Source organism: Zootoca vivipara, chromosome 5 (genome assembly GCF_963506605.1).
Source record: "Zootoca vivipara chromosome 5, rZooViv1.1, whole genome shotgun sequence".
NCBI lineage: Eukaryota > Metazoa > Chordata > Lepidosauria > Squamata > Lacertidae > Zootoca > Zootoca vivipara.
Genome location: NC_083280.1, coordinates 7,709,281 through 7,735,452, shown reverse-complemented (window position 1 = coordinate 7,735,452; position 26,172 = coordinate 7,709,281). Strand labels below are relative to the sequence as shown.

Below are 26,172 nucleotides of genomic sequence, written 5' to 3'. Positions count from 1 at the left end.
CTGATCAGAAGGTCAGCGGTTCGAATCCCTGTGATGGGGTGAGCACCCGTTGCTTGGTCCCAGCTCCTGCCAACCTAGCAGTTCAAAAGCACGTCAAAATGCAAGTAGATAAATAGGAACCGCTACAGCGGGAAGGTAAGCGGCGTTTCCGTGTGCTGCTCTGGTTCGCCAGAAGTGGCTTTGTCATGCTGGCCACATGACCTGGAAGCTATACGCCAGCTCCCTCGGCTAATAATGCGAGGTGAGCGCGCAACCCCAGTCGGTCACTACTGGACCTAATGGTCAGGGGTCCCTTTACCTTTATTTTATCTGTACGCCACCTCGAGACCCTGTTGGGGGAAAAGTTGTGATATAAATAAATGCACAATAATTATACTAAACATCCCAGTGTTCCAATAGGACTGGCCCTAACAGCATACGCAGTATCAGGAGCTGCTGGTGGCCAGGGGCGGAGTCACCTCATTCTTCTCTTCCACCTGGTTCAGAATGTGATGCTCCCAGCCAATGATTGACTGACATTCTGTAAGGCCCCTGCCGTTCCCTTACAGCCTCCACCCTGGATTTCCTCATGGCACCTTTGTATCAAGTTCAACCCACAAGACCTAAATGGAACTTCCAGGTTCACAGGAACTCTGCTCCCAGATTGCAGGTCTTGGAGGACAAAAACATATAGAGGGTGCCTCTGAAAACTTCAGTTGGCACAGAATGTGGCAGCAAGGTTGCAAGTGGGTGCTTGGGCACGGGAGCTCATTATACCTATCTTACAGAAGCTGCACTCATTGGCTGGCAGTGTGTAAATGGGCTTAATTCATGCTGGTCAATACTTCTTAAGTTCTAAATGGCTTGAGTGCAGGCTGACTTGAGCGGTCATCTCCTTCTGTTCCCAACTGTTCACTCTTAACACCTTCCCTCCAAATATTGCTTATTTCTAAATCAGGTTGTTCCTCTCCTGCCTCTCCCTGCCCCTATTCAAAAACACATATCAAGGGGCATTTCCTCACTTTTTCCTCAACTCGCCTCTATGACTTAGACTCACTAAGCTCCAACTAATAATAAACTGCATGTTGATTTAAAAGTGAGTAAATTATGTACTGATTGACTGACCCTAGACCACAAGATTGGATGAAGATCCTATGTATGAATACGTTGGTTTAAAAATAATAATTGAGAGTTCCATATGAAAGATTTACCTACCTGTCAAAATGGCGTAATGAAACAGACAGTAATGAAAAACATCAACTGAAAGTGCCCTGCAAATATTTTGCTGGCCTTTGCTTGCAGATGTTGAAAAGTGCCCTCTCTGCGACAACAGCGGGTAGACTCTTAGTCGCCAAAAATTGGAAGAGCGAAAAAACACCAAATAAAGAAGAGTGGTTGACCAAATTAATAAATTATCAAAATTTAGCAATCAAAGTTGGAATATCTAAAGGTTTAAGCGAAGAAAAAGCAGAAGAGTGGAAACCGCTCAAGATTTATTTACAAAAACAAGTGGAAAAGGCGCAACTAATAGCGGATTTATGAGGGTCTTAATATTAAGAAAACAAATTAAATTAGAGAGAGGTATGCGGTCTATCAGTGAAACCTAAATCAGAATATAGGAGCGGTTGGAAGTCACGATATGGTGGAGGGGGGAAAGGGTGAGGGGATAGTAGATTTTAGCAATGCGCAATGCTACAGTGGTTGAAATATATATGTTCTTCTTTTTGCTTTTTTTCTCTCTTTTTCTTCTTCTTCTTTCTTTTATTTTCTTCCCCTTTTTTCTCTATCTTCTTTCTTTCCTCTTCTTTTTTTCCCTTCTCTTTTCTTAAATTGTACCTGTTATGTTATGTGAAGATATATTAAGTTATGTTATGTTATGTTTTGCTAAAAATAGTTATATTTTACGTTATGTTATGTCAGGTCTTTTTAAGTTAGATTTTTTTCTCTTTCATTTGAAGTAATTCTTGTGTCGACATTATTTTTTGTTTCGTGTGGTTATGTTTGTTATATCTGCTATCTATATTTTATTCTTTCTATATGTTGAATTTTAAAGATTTTCAATAAAGATTATTTTATTATTTAAAAAAAAGAAAAAAGAAAAGTGCCCTCTCTTGGATGTAAGTTTGTATACAGAGGAAAGGAAAGGCCGTGAACTTGCCTGAACCCAAAGTCATCAAATGTTCTTTTAGACATTTGTGGAATTTGAACAAGCTAGAGTCAGAAAGGACACTTTTTAAATAACATAGTACATCCGTATCTTGAATTCTGGCTTTGATCAGCAGATGAATCCAACTGTCAAGAGATGCTTCAAAATCACACACTGTTGGTTAGTCAGCAAGTAAGATAATTGCTAAGTGTTGCTTATGGTGACAGATAACGATGCAAACTCTCTGCAGTAGTCATCTCACCCCACCATCCTCTCACAAAATGAGCCTGAGTATGAATGAGCTAAAGTGTTTCTTTCATACGAGATCATGCTTGTTCACCATCACCCAGTGTTCAAGTCAGGAGGGACGGTTAGTCTTTTCTGTAGCACTGACTGAGCACGTAAATCCCTTTTCTTCCCTTCAGCCACCCACACTACCTCTGCAAAAAACCTATCCGAGTCAGATATGAAACCCACTCACTCCTCTGCCCTGCCTTTCTGTTCCCTTTTATTTTGTAAGGTTGTGTTCTGTCCCCAACCACTAAAAACTCTCCTCCTTTCTTGTCATTTATAATCCAATATATAATATTCTCAGCTTTTATTCCAGTATGTGGCCCTGCTCATTTAAAGTTCTCTTTTCCTTTTCCTACTCCCGCTCTCCCAGGCACTTCTCCTCCCTGATATTGCTCCCAGTTATGGAAAAGTGTTCCCCTGTTGAGCTTTGGTAGGATTTTCCAAGATCCAGGGTCCTCTAATATTTAGATTTTTTCCCAATCCTTCAGTCACTTTCATTCACAAAACAGCTCCACCATTCACAAAAACTGAGGGTACTCCAATTCTTTCATTCATGAGTACTCTTTCAAAGTTCACAAAGCAACAGTTTATTTCTTTATAGCCAGTGAAGAGATGGTTGCTAATAAGTGCAGTTTTAAAAGTAGCATAAGACTGATGTATCTCTAAGTATCTCTTATCCCTTTCACAAGTCTGTACTGCAGAATCTGTCCTTCAAAAGACGGAAGTTTACTTCCTTTTTAGATTCAGTCTTTGCCAAATCAATTTTAATGCAAAAAAAAATTGTTTGAAGTCCAAATAATCTTTGCAATAAATACCTTGTTTAGAAAGTCTGCTGCTTCAGGTGGCGATTCGTGGTTTTGGACTTTTAAGCTGCATTGGAGCCATGGGCAAACTCTAGCCACTTCTCTCGCCCCCCTGTATAGTTAAAGCTATGGTTTTCCCAGTAGTGATGTATGGAAGTGAGAGCTAGACCATAAAGAAGGCTGATCGCCGAAGAATTTATGCTTTTGAATTATGGTGCTGGAGACTCTTGAGAGTCCCATGGTTTGCAAGAAGATCAAACCTATCCATCCTGAAGGAAATCAGCCCTGAGTGCTCACTAGAAAGACAGATCGTGAAGCTGAGGCGCCAATACTTTGGGCACCTCATAAGAAGAGAAGACTCCCTGGAAAAGACCCTGATGTTGGGAAAGATGGAGGGCACAAGGAGAAGGGGACAACAGAGGATGAGATGGTTGGACAGTGTTCTCAAAGCTAGCAACATGAGTTTGACCAAACTGTGGGAGGCAGTGGAAGCCAGGAGTGCCTGGCGTGCTCTGGTCCATGGTGTTACGAAGAGTCGGATATGACTAAACAACAACAACAAAAGTGTGGGAGCCACGGCAGAACAATTTCTGCAACTGTCTTTGCATTTTTAAAGACCTGCGCTTACCACCAAGCTAGAAGGCATGCTAGCAACGTGGAGTGACCCTGTAATCAAAGCAGGGGAACAGGATATGACACAGATAAGACTTGGAATCTTCCAATGGCTAGGGGCCTTCAGCCCTCTGCCCAGTTTTGTTGTAATCTATAGACCTCTGTAGCCCGGGTTCTCAAGGGAATCCTTTCTTTTCAAGCATTACAATCTTTGTCAAATAGTTTTCCAGCTGTCAAAACCACCCAAGTTCTCCTTGGCCTTTTCAAGTGTAGTGATGAATATGAGACACTTTGTTCAGTCATCGATAGATGTCAGCTACAGAAACCTCTTAATAACAGTGTCCAGTTTGCAGCTGCTCCTGGAAGACTACAGGCAGCCCTGTGCACAGCCCAACCAGTTTACAACCTACCTTCCCTATTCCTAAGTAAGAGCCAAGGAATTTCTGGTTACCTCCGTTCTACAGATAGGAAGATCAGAACAAAACAAACGGGAAGCCAAATGAACTCCGGTCAATTTATTTTCCTAAGAAGAGCTCCTTCTGTAACAAAAAAAGATGGAGGAGGCCAGTTCCTCCTCACAGTGCCGCATCCTATTCCCCACTCCCACCCCATCCCAAAACCTCAGGCAATTCAGACATCATAGTTGGGATTCTTGCGAAGAATAACAAAGCCCTCCAGGATGGGTGTCACTGGCAAGTGCTCCTCTGTCGCCAGCTCTGCCCGCTCACCATGGGCCAGCAGCACTGGTGTTGTGTGGGTCTGGAAGCCAGTGATAGTCTTCGGTTTGCCTGCCTGGCCCACCACATCCACCGCCTGAGAGGAAGGCCAGAGGTTAGTGCTAGTGAACAGGGAAGTTACTCCCCCAATCCTCTGGTCCATGGTTTCCTTTTCCTGATCAAGACTTCAGGAAAGCCAGGAAACAAAAGAGCTCCAGATCCCCATTCTCCACTAAGGCTACCCATAGTAACCCATGAACAGCCAAATTCCAGTGCCCCATGGGATCCCCAAGTAAAGCAGGGACCCTCCCAGCTACTGTTCAGAGCCTACTTACCTGCCCCACTCTCACAGACACTGGCAGGGGGCGCAACTCCTCATCAAAGGTCACAAGCATACGTGGCTGCATGGCAGCCACAAGGCCATACAGTACATAGTGGGACTTCCCCAAAATTACTAGGAGAAAAAGGAAAACTTAAGTCAAGGCTTGCAGAGACTGGTCCACTAAGGAAGTTTCCTTATTCAATCCAATGGTGCCCTCATACTTAGATTTGTTCAACAGTAGAAGGCAGAGACGAATTCTGGGGATCAATGAACCACATTAAAAAAAAATATCTAGTCTATTGATTCAACCATCATTTCGATTCACAGTAATATAGAACAGAAATATCATTATCTTCCTTTGATCATCAACAGCACTTTCTCACATTTTATTTAACTAGAACACAAAAAGGACATGGTCCTCATCAGCCAAGCAAGCTCTTCTCAGCAAAAGACAAAGGAGTGCACTTACCATATTTCTCTATCTTTTTCCAAGTGGCAATTTAAACGGGCATGTGCTATTCTCTACTGCCACTGGGAACATGAATGTTGCTCTTTGTCATCTATACTCCAGTACAAAACCGAAGCAGGATTATGGCCCAGAAGCCTAGGCTCACACACATACGAAGGAATCCTTTATGCATGTCAGAACAATAACCCACCGAACTGGATAACTGTCAAGCCTGACTTGACGAAAGCTCTCCAGGATCTCAGGCTAAAGAGAAAGGAGAATTCTAGGGGCACTGAATTTAGGATCTTGTGTACTAAGGCTTCTCCCTTGCAGCTATGTGGATCTCTAGAGGAAAGGAGCAGTGCCGCCGAGCGAGGCATTCTACCGAGAGGCTGGAGCTGGAGGCTCAGCTTTGGAGTTGCGGGGGGGGGTACCCCTTTACGTAGCACGCATGTGCAGCGTCGCACTGCGCATGCATGCTACGTAAAGGGGTAGCGCCCCTGCCATGACTACAAAGCCGAACCTCCATTCTCCCAGTAGAAAGCCTCGCTTGGTGCGGCGGGCGCCACCCTGGAGGGGGGTGACACTCCCCCCTTCCCGGCGACTCCCAAGCCGAGCCTCCAGCCTCCCGGTAAAAAGCCCGCTCGACGCGACGTGCCCACTGCCCCGAGCAGGATTTTTACCGGGGAGGGGGGCTGGAGGCTTGGCTTGGGAGTCGCAGGGGGGCACCGAGTGTCACCCCCCTAGAGTGGAACCCGGGGCGACCCGCCCCATTGCCCCCTTGCTACGCCCCTGGAAAGGAGTTCCAGAATTAGACACCTAGAACTCCTCCACTTACTCTCAACTGTTCACATCTGAATGATGGCTGCAAATGGGGGCCAAAAACATTTAATGATGGCACCTGCCTCCAGTAAAAATGAAATAGTCTCTTAACCACTGAAAAGTAATTAATTCCAGAGATTACCATTAGAGGGGCCAGCCAATTATACTCCCCAACTCCACAGGGCAATACTTACTGTTACGGACATCCAGGAAGGACACCAGCACAGTCAACAAGCCTGCCACAGCCACCTGGCTCATGAGCTGCCGATCACTGTGGTAAGGACAGAGAGTGAGGGTCCCTTTCCCAAGGTGTGTCAGGCCCTGCATAGCAAGCGGAAAACAAATTGATGATGGGGGAATCCGTGGCTGGGACCAAAGGACCACTCACAAGCAGCCTTGAGGTTCATTCAACTGAAATGTGGTGTATAAACCTAACATTTAATAAATACCAAACATTTGGCTATTCAGGACTTCTTGTCACTATGTGAGGAGTGTAAGGAGTCAGCAGCATGTATGCATTATCATTCCAAACTGCTACCATATATCTGCTCTGAGTACCCGGCGGTGGTGCTTCACCAACCCTTGCAGACCTGCTCATAAGCTATAGTCCCTTTCCCTCCACGTTCTCTCCTTGCTTTCCTTCCTTCTACAGGAAGACAACCCACCTCACCATGACAGTGATACAGGTCACAGCAGGGACTGTTTGGAAATGCAAGTCCCAAGACTCCAAATAATTTCCCCAGACTGAAAAGCTTTCATGTGGTACTAGACTGCATCATTATTATTTTTACAAAGCCCCAAATCCCATTTCTTTCTCAGAAAGTTGATAAGCTGCTTGATTTCTAATTGCTCTTTTCTAGAAATCCCCCTAAACTCCCATTCAGGGTTGCAAATGCAGCATGATCCTGTGAGTGCTTGATGCATGGGCAATGCTTGTGGAAATCTTGAAAGACTGAAAGGTGTGGCTGAATATGGTCCCCAGGATTCAGAGCAGGGGCTTTGGTACTCTCCATAGCCCCTTGCTCCACCCAATGACGAGCATAAGCAGATTACACAGTGCAAAAATAAGTGTAAATCTGCCCAATCTGCATAATTTTTTACAAGTCACAGACTGCCTTGGTGCATAATTATTATTTTACTGCCTTTTCTTGCAGTTACTCTTTAAAATGCCATGGGCATTGACGGCACTGGAAAAATATTATTCGGAAAACAACAGGATGGAGGCAAAACTGAGAGGGGGGATTTTCAAATACATTTCTCTCCTTTGAGAAAAAAAAATGCCTCTGTCTTCTGGTAATATTTAGTGGGGATGGAAGCACACCAAGGGGGATGAAAATCAGCACAGAACACACAACAATCCTATACAGACACTTCTGTAGCCCCCCCCCTTCCGCCACTGCTGCAAAACCCTGCAGACATACTTCAAAGCAAGCCCATTAGCAACCCTAACATAGTTCTGCTGCTGTGAAACCTCTGCCTAGTTACAGTGGCACAGTACAAAAGCACAACAAAAACCCACCTATGCTAAATTTCAGGCCTCATCAAAAATCACTGTTTCTGCTGAGAAGGTTAATCACAGATACAGCCTAATAATAATATTTGGTATGTTCATCTAGCTGTTTAACAACTCTAAAGTTAACAATGCTACCCATTAGCTTGGGGCAGAGTTTAAGCTGAGCCACTTACCTGGGCCAACCGCACCATGAAGAGGTTATTGGGATCCTTGGCATGATATTGTGCCAACTGTCGAAGCATCGCAGCCAGGCGGGCATTATTGGTACCTGTGGGGTCCGGAAAGGAGGGATCAGGAAGCAACCAAAGCGAAAAAGGCCAAGCTTCCACAATCACTTTCTGGGCAGGACAGGGGATTACTGTTGCGAGCAAGGGGGATTCCCCACCACCACTAGACAAAACGAAAAGGTATGCACGGGGAGGCTCCATAGGGAGTGCAATTTAGGGCATGTAAAGGGGTCTGCAGGGAGGTACAGCCCTTAATCTCCCATCACAGAAAGATCCAAAAGACTTTAGCTTTGTTATTGCACATAGTTTAATTCATGCTTAATGGGGGAGAAGAAACACTGAAGTGAATGTATAGAGGGGCACTGTGGTCCACATGTTTTCAGTTTGTTTTCATTTTAGTTTGTTTTCGCATGCAAGAGCCCAGCATCTGCAGGTATGGCCAGGAGAGACTTCCACCTGAAACCCTGCAGTCACTGACAGCCAGAGCAGACAAGACCAAGCCAGATGGGCCAATGGTCGGACCATGTGTACAGCAGCTTCCTATGATGCTGTGCCAAAATGAATTCTTAGGTTTTTAAAGTGCCACGAAATACTTTCTCTGAAATAGACTTAACACTGTGTCAGAACAGAGCCGACAGTAAATCACACCATTCAAAGTTGGAGTTAACTCTTTATCAGCAAGAACACGATCTGCACAGACTGGGCGGTTTGTCAGGCCTAATGAGCACAGTGGCTCCTCCCTGGTAGGTCTTGCCCCATGGATCAGTTGCCAAGACTGAAAGTCCCCGCCTCCCTATAGCCACCTAAATTCTCTCCTCTCCAGGGCTTTCCCCCAAGCAATCGGAGACTGCGCCTGCATGAATCCAACCTCTCCTCTGCACTTGTCAATGCTGTATTCTAAACACCAGAGCATTCTGGATCATCAGAAGGCATTTCAGACCAGCTGCAGGGATTCCCCTTTGGCCCATGGCCTGCACAGTCACCCAGGATTCTGGACGTGCTTACCGCTGCCTACCATGCCCATGGCAAAGATAGAGTTGTAGGACACTTCTGGGTCAGCATCGTGGGAAAACTTGCTGAGGGTGTCAAGTATATTGAGGCGGGGGTTAGAGACAGAGATGAGGGCCAGGGCTAAGGGGACAGCTCGGCGAAGAGTGGGTTCCCCATACCGCAACTGTAGAAGGAAGAGGAGAAGGTTATGCCACTGAGGCCAGGATTGCAGAGCACTATGCACACTCTGACACACGCAACCAAGGACAAAATGCAGCCCTTCTGAGGGTTGCAGCAGAAGCCCAAGAGGCATCAGAGCATCCACCAGCTGACAGGGTAACAAAAAGTAACTCCAAACTCTTTGCAGAAGGGCTTCACACAGACAATATGTACCAACCATCCAATTTATCTGGAGATAAAGCAAAGCTAAAGTTTCAACAAACCCAAAAACATCTGTTAGATGCAAAGCTTTGTAGTTTCAAACTGCAACTCCCGCCCCTCCTAAATTCTCAGGAATGCAATGCTCATTTAGGTCCACAGCTCACACCCTGCATATGGCTGGCTGACCAGGGGTGGGAGCAGTGCAGCTCACAGGGGCAGTAGCAGCACTATTTCTTTGGCTGAGGTCACCCTCCCTTTACAGTGGTGCACCAGAGTGCAGACCACCCAGCAAGCCAGTATAAATTGTGATGTGAAGCAGGGCCGAGAAATGTTTTGGAAAACATGGAATGTAGATCTTGGAACTTGCAGGCAATGAACAGGATGGGACAGACTTTCACTTTGTTCCCCAGTGCAGTGCAGTCCCTTAGGAGACACATTTCTAGTTCAGAATTCTTCTCTCAGGGTAGACTTAATATATCTAGCTGTATTACACACAAACACCAAAAAAAGGCATGTTGAAGCAATATATTCCTAGGCAACTAGGGACTTTCCAGAGACCTAGCCTGATCTGCATTATTCACACAAGAGAGGGTTGTTGTTGTTTTTAAAGTCAAAAGGCTCTCTCTCCTCTACCCCACCCTTCCAACAAATAGTATTTCCCTTGTCATGACTTAATGGTAGGTGCTGCTCAAATTTAAGAGCAGACCAATCCCTTATTTGTAAGGCTAAATGAAGAATATGGCTTGTAATCCTGGAAGGTCTTCTCTCTTTTCCATTAGTCCTGCAAAACTATCGTATTTCAAAATTGTGGCAAACTTGGCTCCACTGAGAAAGGAATTTAGACAAGGGGGTGGGGACAGCAGGCAAGTTTATTCTGTTTTTCAGTTCAGACTACGGCAGGGCTGGCCAATGACACAGAACGATCCCTGACTGCACAGTGGATCCCAAGTGACAATCTTTGCCCCCAAATGGGGAGAGCATTTCCCCCACACCATCCTACTCACCAAGTGACCGAAGGTGCGCAGAGCCATCTCGGCCCCAATCTCTTCCCCCATAGCGATGAGTGCAATCCCCAGTACAGCTACACCCTACAGAGGGAATTACAAATTCTGAAACCACAGGATACCTTGTGACATGGATGAAACACATTTTCCCCAAAGCTAAGTGTGGCATCCCAACTTCCTCAAGCAAGGCCACCGTAAGACTGCCCCAGAGCTTTTTATAGTGAGAGTAAGAAAAAAAAATGTGTCCCAGGCTAGTACTAACTTTACACTCAAATCTGTCAGTCCAGTTCTGGCTCGTTGCTGTCCATTGGTTTAGTTGAGGACTTTTTTCACAGTTGCACAAACACGCAAGTTGCAATATGCAGTGCAATATCCAGAGAATCTCAGCCTTAAAGGTTACATAGGCAACACACCACATAGTATTGGGTCCCAAGGAGAAGCTTCTGTTGATAGGGGAGATTCTTCAGCGCCCCATATGGACCCCCCCCCCATGACTAGAAGAATTAAATCACATTTTGCCAAACAGGAAGGAGACACCATCCAATTGGTAAAGCACCTGTTTACATACAAGCTCAATCCATGGCATCTCCCAACTAGGGCTGGTAGTGTCCCTAGTTTCAAATCCTAGTGTCCCTAGTTTCAAATCCTGGAGTCACTGCCAGTGTGTGTCAACATCCAGTATAATACAGCTTCCTATATTCCTACAACCATGACCAAGTGCTTTCAAATACCCCATGGAGTGAAAGAGCGCCCTTGTGCTGATTTCAAGATGAGGAAAGGACATAACTGAGAACATTATAACCAGCTGATGCTGCAAATTATCAGCAATTTCTCCTCAGTTAGGAACAAGGACCCACACTTCTGGGCTGGTACAACCAAAACTGCACTTTAAGACCAGCTTTTGGTGTTGATTGTTACTATGCATATACAATTATACAACCCTACAAGCAAATGACATTTGTTCAGGATTTATTTTTTCATCATTTCTGAACTAAGTTGGTGGTTTCATTTGAAGCACAAACCCAAGGCAACAATTTACAATTATTTAACCAGACTTTTTGTCTTGTTGCACAGTCAATCCCAATGCCAAGGAGCAGAATCACCTTTGTCTATTGCAGCTGCCAGCCCATCTGTCTAGGTTGGGAGCACAGGAATCAACCTTATACCAAGGCCAAACTGTTTGTCCAACCAAGGAGAATCAGTTCCGACAGGCAGTGACTTTCCAGGGCTCAGTCAGAGGCACTTTCCCATCATTGACTATTGGTTAATTCGAGTAAAAATGCCAGGGATTGAGCCTGGGAACCTCTGCACACACAGCAGATGTCATGTTTGCCATGCCCACAAGCTCCTGTTCTCCCACTCACAGCATCCAAGAGAGAAAGAGAGAGCGCGCGCGCTCGCCTTTTCTCAGACCTCGAACCTTTACCCTACCTGATGGGCCCCCATGTCGGCAGAGTTCTCTTTTTTCTCCTTGTCCTTTTTCTCTTTCTTCTCTTTCTCTTCTTCCTTCTCTTTGGAGTCAAAATGCTCACTACAGATGTGGAGAAGCTGTTGCACCTTCAGCACATTGCCGGATCCTGGAGGAAAAACCCAAGACCACGAGTAAAATTGGACTGGGGCCTCCAACACCCAGTTCTCTCCAAAAGCAGCCAGAACAATGCTGAGCCCAGACTCACCTGCATAGGCACAGATGTCCACCAGCGTGTTGGCAAAGCTGCGGAAGGGCTCCGACACAACCTGCAGTGCTGCCAGGATTGCTTCAATGGCCTCGCCCTTTCCTGTAGGAAACATCACAACAGCAGCTCAAGAGAAGCCCAAAATACTGAACAGAGACCCTTCCTCCTCACTACACAAGTGTGTGCCTGACACCCACAGATCTGGCCATAGTGAATGTGCTTACCAAGGTGATTCAAGCCCAAGCCAAGAGGTAGCCATCTGGCATAAGTGTCCTTCAGCTCTGTCTCAGATTTCTCCATGATGGTTTGGAGGATGGTGGAGGTAACATCTCCATTGCATGAGCCCACAGCAATCATTCCGCAAGCCAGGGCTGTCACACCGGCCACCTGGGGAGAAAAATAAGTGTCACACCAAAATCCTTGCAGCTGGAAAAGACAAGGAGGGCCAGCTAGATCAGGCCACTGGCTCGGCTAGGCCTACACCCCAATATTACAACATAAAAGTCTGAGTCAACTAAATGGCCCTCAGCCATTCACACAAAGACAAACCCAAAGCTAGAGCACAGAAACGCTGCTTCTAATTGCCTTCTACACTCCATGAAAGACACAGCCCCACCCATCCACCCCTGGGCAAGCAGCTGACCCAAGCGCAAGATGGCTGTGGCGCTGCTCCCTCACCTCCATGTTGGACTTGGAATCTCCCATTACAGGAAGCAGCAAGGTCAGTACATCTTCTCGATTGGAACCAGCATACGCCAACCCCAGCCTGCAATAGAATACCATTTCACTTAGAATGATATATGCGATGCTCTGCGGAGAAGAAAATGGAAGCCTAGGCAGGTCCTCACCCAAAGATGGCGCCGATCCTCATGGTGTTGCTATTGTGGAGGACATAGTCCGAGAGCAATGCAAGGGCAGGGTCACACTCGTTCCTCACGCCAGAGTTCACGATACCACAAGCCAGAAGAGCCCCCGACTATAGGACACAAGATAGGAAGCGGGGAGGCACTGTTAAGTACAACGAATGTCATGACAAGCGTATACAGTATCTAGTAAGCTATAAGGGCTAAACCAGGCATCCCCAAACTGCGGCCCTCCAGATGTTTTGGCCTACAACTCCCATGATCCCTAGCTAACAGGACCAGTGGTTGGGAAAGATGGGAATTGTAGTCCAAAACATCTGGAGGGCCAAAGTTTGGTGATGCCTGGGCTAAACTAACTGGAGGGTGGCATTATGTTAAAGACTGAAGCTATGTAGTCTTTGCCTGGCCAGAGGATCTGTCACTCGGGTGCCTCACATGCCAACCTAATAATCAGTAGAGTCAATAAGGAGATAGATGGACTAGTGGTCTCAGTATAAAGAAACTTCCTATACTATTAAGAGTCTGTCTTGTTATTTTGATATGACTGGATTTCTGTGAGCAGTTAACACTCAGGCTGAAAGGAAGGTCACCCACCTTGATGTAGTCTTCTGAGGAGTACAGGTACTTGTCAATCTGTGTAAGCCCCCCATCCACATCCCACAACAGGATCATCCCCAGTGAGGCTGCAGCACTCAGCATCCCTATAAAACAGATTTAAAAGTTTCTTAGGGTGAAGATGGACGCGCTTATAAGAGAATGAGGGGATGCGTGTCTCGTTGGGGTTATGGGAATTTACACTGGGGAGGAAGGAAGGGATTCAGGACAACTAGGAGGGGCAAGCAGCTAGGGCAAAGGCTGCTTAACAGATGACAGCAGTAACCAAAAATATTCCAGGCTTTCAAAGAACAACTTGTGTTAAAGTCAAAGAGCCTGAAAGGTCAAGAGACTAGCCCTTATTTAAAAGCTGGGTGTTTCACATCAAAGACACTGCTTGGCACAATAATGAGATGTGTTTCAGATGAGAAATTATCTAACTCAAACACTCTCAGCTGTGCAAAGGCAAACCAACCCCACATCAAATGGTGAGGATTTCACACTTTGAAGAACTAACCCAGGGGAAAACATGGCTCATGCCTGGGTTGGAGTGAGCAATCTTGACAAGGCAGTAGCAATCTCGTTCCTTTATGCCTTTCCTATTCACATATAAAGTAAGGCGAGGGGTCCCAAGTCTTAAAATGAAAAGGTGTGAGGCAACATCACCCACAACGTTCAGAGATCCAGGCTGGGGAAGTAAAGTGCCTGATGTGACAAAGGATGGTGAGACAAAGCAGGAGATGGATCCACACCTATGCACACATTTCTTTGTAAAAATTTGCTTCCCACCTCTGCTTTATGCCAGATCGATCTATAATTAAAAGCATTTCCTGGGCCACCTATCATCCATGCAGATGCCACGAATGAAATATGAAACGAAACAAAAGTGGCTAACCCCTCACCCCTAGCAAAATAAAAAAATTCCTTCAGTAGCACCTTAAAGACCAACTAAGTTTATATTTTGGTATGAGCTTTCGTGTGCATGCACACTTCTTCAGATACACTAGAAACAACATCCAACATACCATCTCAGGACTATTTAATTGCTCATCTTCTAACATTGTGTATGCCATCAAATGCCAACGGTGCCCTTCAGCTCTCTATATTGGACAAACAGGCCAAACCCTACGCCAAAGGATAAATGGACATAAATCTGACATCAGGAACCATAAGACTGAAAAACCAGTAGGAGAACACTTCAATCTCCCAGGACATTCTATACAAGATCTCAAAGCAGCTGTTTTATTACAGAGAAATTTCAGGAACAGACTGGAAAGAGAAGTTGCTGAATTGGAAATCATTACCAAGCTTAAAACCATGGAAGCACCTGGGATGAATAGAGACATCGGATTCTTATCTCATTATGCATGATCAAGCTTTCTTTAGCACCTCAGCCCAGGACTAATTGCAGCCATCAGCAGCCATTAACAGCCATCTACAGGTTTACCACTCCCATCAGCCCATCTCCCATTCCCACCCACCCCCACCACCCTCTGTATATATATAGGGTCTGACACTTCTGTTTCTAGTGTATCTGAAGAAGTGTGCATGCACACGAAAGCTCATACCAAAATATAAACTTAGTTGGTCTTTAAGGTGCTACTGAAGGAATTTTTTTATTTTGCTTCGACTCAGACCAACACGGCTACCTACCTGTAACTAGAACTATGGAAGGCACCCTCACCCCTAGTTTGGCCTGAAGCAACCAATTTAACTGGGTGAATGTCACACATGCAGCACTCCCAGTACCAATGAACAAAATGTACGAAGCCCATAACAGCCAAGAGAATTAACTCCAGATTCAAATCTCAGCAATGAAGCCAAGAGCACAAAGTTAGAAAGTATGACATACAAAATTATCACCAGGCCCTTGTCCAGAAGGTCATTCAGACAAATTTTGCCACAGAAATAGTAGGGGAGAGCTGTCCAACCACCATCCCCACCCCACCCCACAATGTTCTCCCAAGCAAACCAGCTGCTGCCTGCTCCTCTTCTGACTCACCATGGTCCTTGTTCTTGTACAGCCACTTGTTACCGTCGTCTGTCAGCAGCTTGTCTTGCCCAAAAGCAGCATTCACAAAACCGTTAACAAAGGACGAAGCCAAGTTCATGCGAGCTGAATCCACTTGAGAGCCGCTGCCGCCAAACCCTGAAGGAGCAGAACGCACAAGAGTGACCCAGTTGAGGATGACAAAACTCCGATGCCAGCCTAGAACTACTCAAACAGGTCCTCCTCTCAGCTAGCACTCCATTCACACTTCTCCCATTCATCTCACATGGCAGTCAAGGATAGACAGCATTTTTGCAGGATGAGCAGTCACCAGCTATTAAAGACACCTACACTTTCTAGCTGATTGATTGCTTGATTAAAATAGAAAACTGCATGCAACAATACACAAGTGCAGTAAAACACAAGTGATCTGGTGAGTCTAAGAGCTCGGGCAGAACTACTTATTTATGAGCTTGGAGTATCATAATACCTTGCACATGGACAACCCTTGAAAAGTTTGGAATACCCCAGCTCTTATATATAACAATACCATATCATCCCTGTGAACTAAGCAGGCAAGACATTGCTCCAGGTGCCACCACTGCGTGCAGTTAATTCTTAAGTTTGTTTTATTCCAAACCCACAGTCATCGCAAAATAGATGTGCAAATATTAAAACAAGCAGCAGTTGGCAGCTTAATATTACTATTCCTGACAACCCCAAGATCACTGGATGGAGTAATGTTTTTAACTGAATCTGCTTTTAAATGTTTTTTAACTGATTTAGAGTAGACTGTTTTTCTTTTTAAATTGTGGGTGTGTTTGCCATCCTGGGCTCCTTTTGGGAGGAAGGGCAGGATATAAACTCAATGAACAGTAGTAATAGCTAAACTCAACCAGACTATCTGCTTACAGTTAGCCTCTACTTAAGAACAGAGCCCATTTCAGCAGTGATATCTGTGTGGTGGAATTCCCACCCAAGGGAAGTTTGCCAGTCCCACTCTACTAAGAGCTTCAGTAGCATGCCTATTTCATAAGGTCTCTTCTAGCTCTGATAAAAGCTCACTGATTTGATGCTGTGTAATAGGTGCTACATATTCCAATGTGCGAATTTTAGAAATTGCTATGATGATCGAGAATTATCAGTCTCAATATGCTATATCGGTATATAAGCTGCTTTGAGTGCCTAAAGACAATAGCAGTATACAAATGAAAATATACACATTAGCATGCATTTTATATGACATTCAATATCTAATAGATATGTAACATAGCAGGAAACCATTTTTATTACTTTATAAGTAAAATTCCTTTACTGTAACTTGAATAAACTTTGGTTGCGCCATCAGGACCCTGATGAAGCTGCCTGGATGGCTACTCCACTGCACTGAGTAGAACACTTACGGTTGTTTTCTAGATGGGTTTTGTAAATATCATCTGGCACTTTTGGCTCCATGATGTCCAGCTGGAAGGAAAAGAAGAGGTTATTCTTCTTAGCCATATGATGCCACAGCATCAAAACATGGCTTTCCTAACTTTACAGGAAAGCATTACAGTGGTACCTTGGTACTCGAATAGCTTGGCTCCCTAACAAATCGGCTCCCGAACGCCGCAAACTCAAAAGTGTTCTTGTTTGCAAACGTTTTTCAGAAGCCGAACACCCAATGCACTTCCGATTGAGTGCAGGAAACTCCCGTCAGAAGCCGCACCTTGGTTTTTGAACCATTTTGGGAGTTGAACACACTCTTGGAATGGATTATGTTCGAGAACCAAGGTACCACTGTATAGCTCATCTCCACTGTGGACCAATCAGTTGCCATGATACACATTTTGCAAAAAAAAAGGCTGTATGCCATTTTTTAGAAGCCATGCTCCAGGTCAGCCCACCCCACTGCACCCAAGCAAACTTTCACTTGATCTCCCAAGTTGTCAGTCCTTTAACCCTAGTCGCTCTGCAGTGCAAGCAACCTACTTGCAAGCCTGTCTTCCTCCCCAAGACACCACAGCAAAACCTCCAATCCAGAGACCAAGGTATGTAAAAAGGATTGAGAATATTTCTGCCTCTAATGAGCTCGGGTCCCTGAAGTTGACTTCTGCATCCCAGCCCAGTCCACACAACACTGCAGCCCATGGTAATAAATTACTATTATCATTACCATAATTATTATCCTCAATTAACTGCCTTCTAAACAACCATTTCAAGGTGTTGTACATTGAAAATAACTAAAAACATAAAACAAATAATGTTATTCCACAGAACAGGGTAAGCCACACTAAAAGCCCGGCTCTGAGTTACTGCAGAACAGGCCCCTGAGACCTTTTAAACTTGCAGGAGAAACTCTCCCACAGATCACAGCAATCTATTGGGAGTTTAAGGGATAAGGTGGTCTCTCCAGTAACACACACCCTTAGTCAGAAGGGATAACTGAATAGCCTATGAGGCCCTTGGCTCTTAATTAAGAGGCATTTCATCAAGAACAATAAATTTCAGTTTTTGTTTGCAAAAGACAAAGGAAACAAAGTTTCACATGGTTTTCTGCCTGCCTAGGTAAGCATTCCCAGACATCTCTAATAAATTTGGTATTTCCAATCAATCTTCACCAATCCACTCCATTCTAAATGTGTCTTCTGCAAATCACCAGAGACAACCGCTCCCCTACATGATCCAATAGTTACTTCCATCCATGAGTGTGAGCTCATAGCAGTCTGTAAGGCACTCACCTCCCTGGCAAGGGCCAGAAAGTTGCTGTTGAGTTGGACATTAGACATGATTTCTGTGAGATCCTCATACTCTTCTACATCCTCACTTAGCTCCAGAAAGACTCCATGGCGACCCAGCATGAAGGCCATTTGCTTTTGAACAACCCTGCAGTAAAGGACAGAAAATGCAAGCATATTGGCACAAGGAACTGTGCATGCAACATTCAATTCCTCACGTAACAAGGCTTGCAGAAACCTCACTAGTACCTTCCTAGCTTTCAGCCAACAAAAGAACTATAGACCAGGGTTAGAGCAAGTAATTTGCATATTTAAGGCATCATGGAGATGCCAGGAATAGAACAAGTGAATTTCTGCATGCAAATTAGTTGCGCTACCATTATACGATGACCTTTCAGGTGTGGCCAGTTTAAGTGGCCATGGCCAATTTTTAATTTTTAAAAAATCAAATTCTGGAGGAACTTTGAGGGGGAGGTTAGCAAAAACCTTTTGGCATCACAAAATCACAGCAGGGGATCAATGTCAGCGGTCAGCAAAAAAAGGGGGGGAGTAATTTAAAAAACTAAATGAAAACATTGGTAGGGTCATAGAAAACATTTTGGGAACCCGGATGTGACCTGTGGGGTGCAGTTCATCCACTCCTTACCAGTTCAAAGGCCATTCCCCTCCCTGGCCTGTGATTTAAGTGAGCATAACCACACCAGCTGTGCTCACTGCATCTGACCTTCTCACTACTTATCTGCTCTCCTTTTCCTCCAACAACCTGGACCTCTGTGACAACAACCAGCCCTAGACAAGCTCCCCACATACACATCTTTGCAGGAGATGAAGATGTTCTCTGCCAGTTCCATGTCATTCAGCATGAGAGCCAGGCGCAGGGCTTCTGGGTAGCGATTGAATTTTCGGAAGATGCTGAGGGCACAGCGGAGGAGGGCAGAGTTTTCTGGCTCAGGGACATAGCTAACACAGCTGCAAGAAAGAGAGGGAGATGATTAAGCTTGGGTGGTATCTTCTTTTTTTACTTTACTTTTATTTATTTCTTAGTAAATGATACAGAAAATGAAAATAAAATGAACAAATACTGATACAAAATCGACCAAAAGGAAATACATATACACCCTACACTGCAAGCAAAAGCCCTACACCCCCCCCCCCCCGTGACTTCCCTCCACCACAACTTGACTTCCTTTGGTTCAAATTTGAATACAGCGGTGCCCGCAAGACAAATTTAATTCGTTCCGCGAGTCAATTCGTTTTGCGAAAAATTCATCTTGCGAATCACGGTTTCCCATAGGAATGCATTGAAATTTCTTTTTTTGCCCATAGGAACACATTAATTCAATTTCAATGCATTCCTATGGAAAACTGCAATTCGCAAGACGAATTTTTCGCAAAACGAATTCGTCTTGCGAGTCACCATCAGATCGCAAGATACATTCATCTTGCAAAAAATTCGTCTTGCAGGGCATTTGTCTTGCGAGGTACCACTGTATTGTCATTGCATTCTTTGGATAATACATCTTATAACTATTTCTAATTATTATTCTCGCTTGCACTTTACATACTTAATCCATGCATATCAACATATTCTTTTTAGAGCAATGTTTTTCCATATACTCTTTGAAACACTGCCATTATATTCTTAATTTTTTATTTGTCTGGAGCCTTATGGCTACTGTTAGAAGTTCAGGTGGTATCAACATGGTGTGCAAACCCTTTCCTCAATAATGGATGAGAAGGCAAACACTACAACATTCGGGGGGGGGGGGGACACCGTACCTGCATGCACAGCTAAATATTTGCCATCACACACACACACATTGTTGAAGCAGCCAGAAATCTCAACAACTAAGATCCACCTTTATGAGTGTTACCAGACTCAAGGGGCATCCCAGTTCAAATTGTGACAACAAAACACTTTAAAGATGGATTAACAGATAGTAACACCACAGTAAATATTCAACAATAACTTCAGTTCTGTGAGCCAAGACAAGAGATCAATTCACTCTGCAGACACTCTTAGGCCAAAGTTACACATTATTTGCCAACTTGCATTTCCTATTGCTTAGCTGTACATTTTCCACTACAGGGTGGTGATGGCACAATTTACAAGAGAGTGAAGCAGTGAATGGGAGAAAGGTATTTAACCCTTCCTCCATCCATTACCTTTCCACAAGTCCCCCGTTATGATTTTATTGCCAACAGAGACTTGGAAGCTCAACTATAGAGAACAGAATTGCACAGGGAAAGAGGTACGCAAGGGTTAAACCCCCATCCTCCAACTGCCATTTTAGTCCTGTAAATTGTCCCCTACCAAATGATACATTACAAAGGAGGAGAGATGGGTGGGCATTTGGAAACACAAGTTAGCCCATGTGGTTCCAGCCTTCTTTTGAAGTGCACTGCAGAGTCAGAATCATAAAACTGGAATGCAAAGATCAGCTGGCTGTGAAGTAACAGAACAATACCTCCACTCCCCATCTTGTACTCTCTTAACCCTTTACACTTCCCATTCTGCACAAGCTCATCTCCTTTTAGCCCTCAGCTGCTGTTTTCCAGATTGTTCTTCTATGGCCTCCTCTATACCTGCAAATATACTATACCCGCCACTCTTCATCAGGCTGTTGCCCTCCATTTTCCAAGTCTTTCTGTGTGATCCTACAGGGTCTTGGCTACTTATTTGTTGCCATACCAGGTGCCTCTCATGCAGTTACACCTCAATATCCACAAGCTGGCTTTCTTAGTTCCACAGATTTTTAAAAAAATTAGGTATCCTCTGCGTTACCAAATCAAATACCTAGATCTCATTATTGCTGTCCTCCACTCAATAGTTGAACCAATCTGTGGAGACAAGGAGGTTCTGAATACACCAACTTCCTTAAGCCCAAGTCTCCATCCTAGCCCTGCAAAGCAGTTCACTCACTCACACACACCACAGAACCAAACACCACAGTTCCCTCACCTTGTCAAATAGAGGCAGACTTTGGCATACGCGTTGTCATCAATATATTCCTCCAGCATGTCCATCTGCTCAATCTCCATAAGCAAGTCACAGGCCTCGTGCTCTGCATTGTGTGCCATGTTATATGGCACAATTTCCTTCACTAGGGTCAGAAGACTGTCCTTCTGGGTCTTGTCTGCCTCTTCTATTTCTTGCCATTCCTTGGCCACCTCACCAGCCAAGTGTCTGTAAAGGAAGAATCAGGGGGAAGAGTCACAACAGAACAGTGTTTATTCATCTCTTTTCTGGCAGGATTTATATCCTACGTTTGACCAGCTGTTCTCAAAGCAGGCTGCAAATGAAGCAAAATTGCCAATAAAATTATACTAATAGCAATAATAATAATAAATATTATTGTGAAAATTCATATTGTTTAGTGTGGCGACACCTACTCTTTGGAACTCCCTGCCTATTGAGATCAAGCAGGTCCCTTCATTTTACGCTTTTTGGCACCTGCTAAAAGGTTCCCAGATGCTTAGAAAGTTCAGTTAATTTTAATCTGCTTTAGCATTTTAGCTTTTGTACATTTTAAAGTAGCATAAATTTATCTTGATTTTTTTATCTTATCTTTTCATAAACCACTTTTGAGTGTGTATTTTACAATCAAGAAATGTATAAAGATTTTAATTAATTAACTCTTTGAGCTGATAAAAGCATATTATCTTGGCAATGGAAAACAGCACTGAGCTGCTATAAAAAATTAATGAAGCAATTCTGTGGAAGCTAAGCTGGTCCACGTAGTTCCTGGATGGGAGATCACCTGGGAAACCTATGCATGCCTCCTGGAGTTACCCAGAAGGTGGCGTTCAGTTAATAATAATTAAAATACAAAAAATACACCCCAGAGTTTCAGTAAAGTCAAATATCTCAATTTGTTGCTTACCTGACATATTCATGCCCCCATGAGGCCAAGGGTTCCTGGGATCCCACCAGCCGGTACTTTAGACACTCTCGCTCTCCACTCATTGTCATGGCCAAAACTGATATTATATCAGCTGCAAACCGCTGTGGGTAGAAAGCAAGTATTAGAGATCCATCCTATGGTCAACCATGAATTTGGTTGGTAGAAATTGAAGAACGGCAGAACTGAAAACAATTCAAAATGGAAGAAAGAGTCTTGCTGAATCAGACCAAAGCTGCATCTAATCCAGTACTCCGTTCCCATAGGGTCCCACCAAATACCTAAGGCACAATGGTTCAAGGTGAAGGTTGTTCACTTATTTCCAAAGAACAAACAACAGCACCAACTCCACTAAATACTAGTCCTCACACTGCAAAGATAGGAAGTGGGCTTGTGAACCATATCAGAAGGGCTTCCTTCTCTCTTTTCAAATAAATTTAACGCACTTGCAATCCACATTTGCTCTTGCAGTGCTGGGAGAGATGAAAGCAAGACTTGATATGACATCTAACACTTTCTCAGGCCAAACAATGTTACATACCTTGTTCTCCCCAGCAGCCATAGCCTCATAGATCTCCTTCAGCTTGCCATAATGTGGCCGCAGAAACTTCAGGGGTTTGGGAACAGAAGTCATGGAGGTTGTGGAAGAGCGGATCTGCCTGCGCAGCTCTTCGAGAGCAGGTCGATAGAGAGCGGTGTCATGCTCCTACAATAAAATCAGTTGCTATCAGGAATGGGAGGGAATCTAAAACAACACCCAAACATCACTTCCAAGACCGCCTCTTTCTATCTAATAGTGTCAATATCTTTGCCACCAGAAACCCACATACAGAGCTCAGTTACTGGAAACTGACAAAGGTAACTTTTTGCAGCCAATAACCTTAAGAACCTGCCCAAGCCCTGAGATCTTCATCAGACTCTCTCCTGGTGACGTACCAACCTTTTCTTGGTAACGATACCACACTTATGGAATAAGAGGTGCCTTATCTGAAATTGTAGGTAACAGGTTGATTATACCTTTTAATTTGCTGCCGCTTTCAACATGCAGAAAAAATATAATTTTATCTACTGATGACATTTACATAGATTGTCTCCTACCTGAGCATTAATTCTATGGTGTTTCATTTTCGGTGCTACTACTTGATCTAATTTGTATATTTCATTTTTATTATTAATTAAATTTCTATGCCACCCTTCATCTGAGGATCACAGGGCGATTTACAAAACATAAAAATACAGAATATAGTAGCTAGCTAGCAAACAAACAAACAAACCCCACACACAGTTTCAAAGGCCATACGTTGTTTAATTAGCCAAAGGCCTGGGAGAAGAGAAGAGAAATTGTTTTGACTGGTGGAGGTAGAGTGGGGAGAATAAGGACTGTTACCAACACAGCCTGCAGACTCCACCATGCACTCTGCCTTTCTAGAGAGTGACTGCACCACACAGTGTTCTGTACTACTGATGTAGAAAAGCATAATGCTTTACTATTTAACTTCCACATGCTCCCAGTCAAGAACAGGGAACTTACCCCCAAGCGCTCCACAAGCATCTCCAGCTCATCCTGTAACTGTTTGTCTTCTTCAGACTATAAGGAATGAAGGAAATATGTGAAACTTCAGGCCTCTTGGAAAACCTGTACTGTTGACCGTTTTGCACACATCCAATTGACAATGTGCGGATCCTTTTGGACCCGGAGAAGGGCAGAACAGGGGCAAGCTTCTGCATGCTCTAACAACATGTGCAGGGGCCAGGAACAGTACTCCCATGCAAAATGTTCTCCTGCACTAGAAAATCAACTAGGCCTTTCAGTTGCTCTGTTTGCAACAATATGCAGTGGGAGGGGGTGCTCGCTTTCTCCCAGCCCAAAAGATCCGCAGCTGCTGGGCAAAACTGCTGATAAACACTTTCAGAAAAGGGGGGAAGTAACAGGAAGCACTAAGACTGCCTAAGACACCTAGGAAGGTAGTTGAATAGATTTGTTGCCAGCACTGGACTAGACTGACTACCAAATTGAGGGGGCTTTCATTTAAGTTAGATGAAGGATTCTCTTTCCTATTAAGGAATACATTGTAATGCCATATGTAACCCATTTTCATTTTGCTCACCTAGGAAGAAACCTTCAGGTCCTAAACTCTTAACACACCTGCTCAGGTGCATAGGCCCAGATACAACCTTTCTGCCCCTAGAAACAGAAGAAGGGCCTCCCAATCATAATATTCTCAGCAGAGGGAGGGCAAGCCCTTCTTACAGTGGCAGACATAACCCATCCCAAAGTATTGCCAAATAGGCAGCACTAATGATTGTCATTAGCATTTTTATTACCGCACCTAAGCAGCTACTAGCTCCACTGAGCAAGTGGTCCCATTTGGCATACCAGGAAAACCCAGGTTGTGAGTGTGCGCAGAAACAACACTAATAATTTTTATTTGTTGCCCATCTTACTGGGTTGCCCCTGTCACTCTAGTATAAACATTGCACATTGAAAACTGGAGAGGGGAGAAAAGAGGGATGAAATGCACATCCCGGTAAGCCCAGCTGTGGCTGCCAGAGGCAACCCCCCCCCCAAAAAAAGCATTCCGCAGATGTTCAGAAGCACTCGGCTCTGTGTGGCACTCTGCATATGCTCAGAAGCAGTAGGCTTGCCACAGAGCTCTCTCTGCACATGCTCCTTCGGCTCTTTCCACATTCCACATTCCGGAGCTGACCTTTCCCTGGTCGGAACCCATCCCTGCCCACAAGGGAATGAACTGCCCGCGGGAGGGGGGGTTGCGGGGTGTTTATGTGGCCCATCCGCCCCCTCGCGAGATCGGGGCCCGACGTCACGCGCCGCCGAGGCGACGGCCGTCCCCGCTAACTCCCGGCTCCGGGCCTGGCGGTGACTCAGCTCGGCTCCCTCCGGCGCAGCGCTCACCAGCTCCTGCTCCTTGTCCGCCGCCGAGGCGTTGGGGTCCTTCTTGTCCTTGCTCCACAGCGCCGCCGGCTTGTCGTCCCCGCCGCCGGGGCCCGACCCTCCTCCTCCAGACTGAGACCGCCTCTGGCAACTGCTACTGCCTCCGCCACCGCCGTCCTCCATCGCCGAACGCTTCCTCTGAGGGGACAGGAGAGGAGCTGCGCAGGCGTGAGGGGGGAAGGGAGGGGCCTAGGCGGGCCAATCCGCGGCGCGATATGTTAAAAAAATGAAAAAGAGCGGCTGGGCGCCGGCGCCGTGACGCGTTACGTTACGAGGCAGAAAAGCCGGGGGAAGTAAGGCGGGAAAGGGGAGGAGCCTGGCGAGCAGGGGAGGAGGCGGGGCGACGGCGAAGACCACGTGGGGATCATTCCATACCTCCAGAGGCCGCTCGCTTCCAATTGGCTAAAATTAGAGAACAGTATTTTTTTTATCACGTGATGCATTTTGTATAATCAGGATTGCCATATTTCAAAAGTGAAGTTTTTGAGATCATTTTTAGGAAATTCGCCCCAAAAAACAACATGGGTTGCCTTACCCCCGGGTTTTCACGGACATTGTAATCGATTTTCGGGAAATCCTCCTGGACGCTGTTTTCGAAGGTCGAATCGAATCCCTTATGTGTCCGGGGAATTCTGGACGTACGTCAGCCTATTTGCGTACATATGTATATGTGCAAAGAAAAAAATCTTTAATTTAGTACCGGTAGGTATAAAAGATGTATACTGTATACATTTGCCCACAAGAAGTTTGACATAAAAACATCCATTTATTCATTACATTAATATGTCACCCTTGAAACGAGGTTCATAGGGAAGTGTATAAAAACACGTGTTTGTTTGTTTAATAAAATTTATACACCATTTGTAAACAAAGAAAACTCTCAAAGTAGTTTACAAAAAGATACAAGAAAATCAAGAAAAAAATTCACAACCCTATTTTAAAATACACAGATTAAGATTGCCTTGACTTTCTAAGCGTCTGGACAGGCTTGTCTAAACAAGAATGTTTTTAACAGGTGCCAAAAAAAAGTACAGTGAAGGGCAGCTGCTTGATGTCAATAGGCAGGGAGTTCCAAAGCATAGGCACTGCCACACTAAACAGCCCAAGTTCTTACAAATGTGGAATGGGTATTGTGTGTCACCTATAGTAGTGCCAATTTCACCAATCAAAGCGGTTGAGAGGGCACATGTGGGGTAAGGCAATCTCGTGGGTGACCTGGC

General features: G+C 44.8%; 1 protein-coding gene across 1 annotated transcript; it reads right to left on the bottom strand.

Moving 5' to 3' along the window:
- Positions 1–4,334: 4,334 nt before the first annotated feature.
- PSMD2 (proteasome 26S subunit ubiquitin receptor, non-ATPase 2) lies at positions 4,335–25,099 on the bottom strand. Its single transcript, XM_035133418.2, has 21 exons — positions 24,914–25,099; positions 23,531–23,587; positions 22,541–22,705; positions 21,982–22,103; positions 21,060–21,284; positions 18,908–19,066; positions 18,101–18,245; positions 16,784–16,844; positions 15,393–15,539; positions 13,391–13,497; positions 12,782–12,909; positions 12,612–12,699; positions 12,158–12,320; positions 11,934–12,035; positions 11,689–11,834; positions 10,258–10,341; positions 8,888–9,056; positions 7,829–7,923; positions 6,337–6,463; positions 4,886–5,004; positions 4,335–4,647 (listed from the first exon to the last, which is right to left on the bottom strand). The coding sequence occupies exons 1-21, from the start codon at positions 25,073–25,075 to the stop codon at positions 4,465–4,467; spliced, it is 2,754 nt and encodes a 917-aa protein (XP_034989309.1). The 5' UTR covers positions 25,076–25,099; the 3' UTR covers positions 4,335–4,464.
- Between the last annotated feature and the right edge of the window lie 1,073 nt (positions 25,100–26,172).

What these genes read in the sequence shown, in the direction of transcription:
- PSMD2 (XM_035133418.2), bottom strand. Translation starts at nt 25,075, where the DNA reads ATGGAGGACGGCGGTGGCGGAGGCAGTAGCAGTTGCCAGAGGCGGTCT. An exon ending in CGGACAAGGAGCAGGAGCTG is followed by an intron (nt 23,588 to 24,913) that starts GTGAGCGCTGCG and finishes CATTCCTTATAG; the next exon opens with TCTGAAGAAGACAAACAGTT. An exon ending in TTCATCTCCTGCAAAGATGT is followed by an intron (nt 18,246 to 18,907) that starts GTATGTGGGGAG and finishes CCTTTACTGCAG; the next exon opens with GGTTGTTCAAAAGCAAATGG.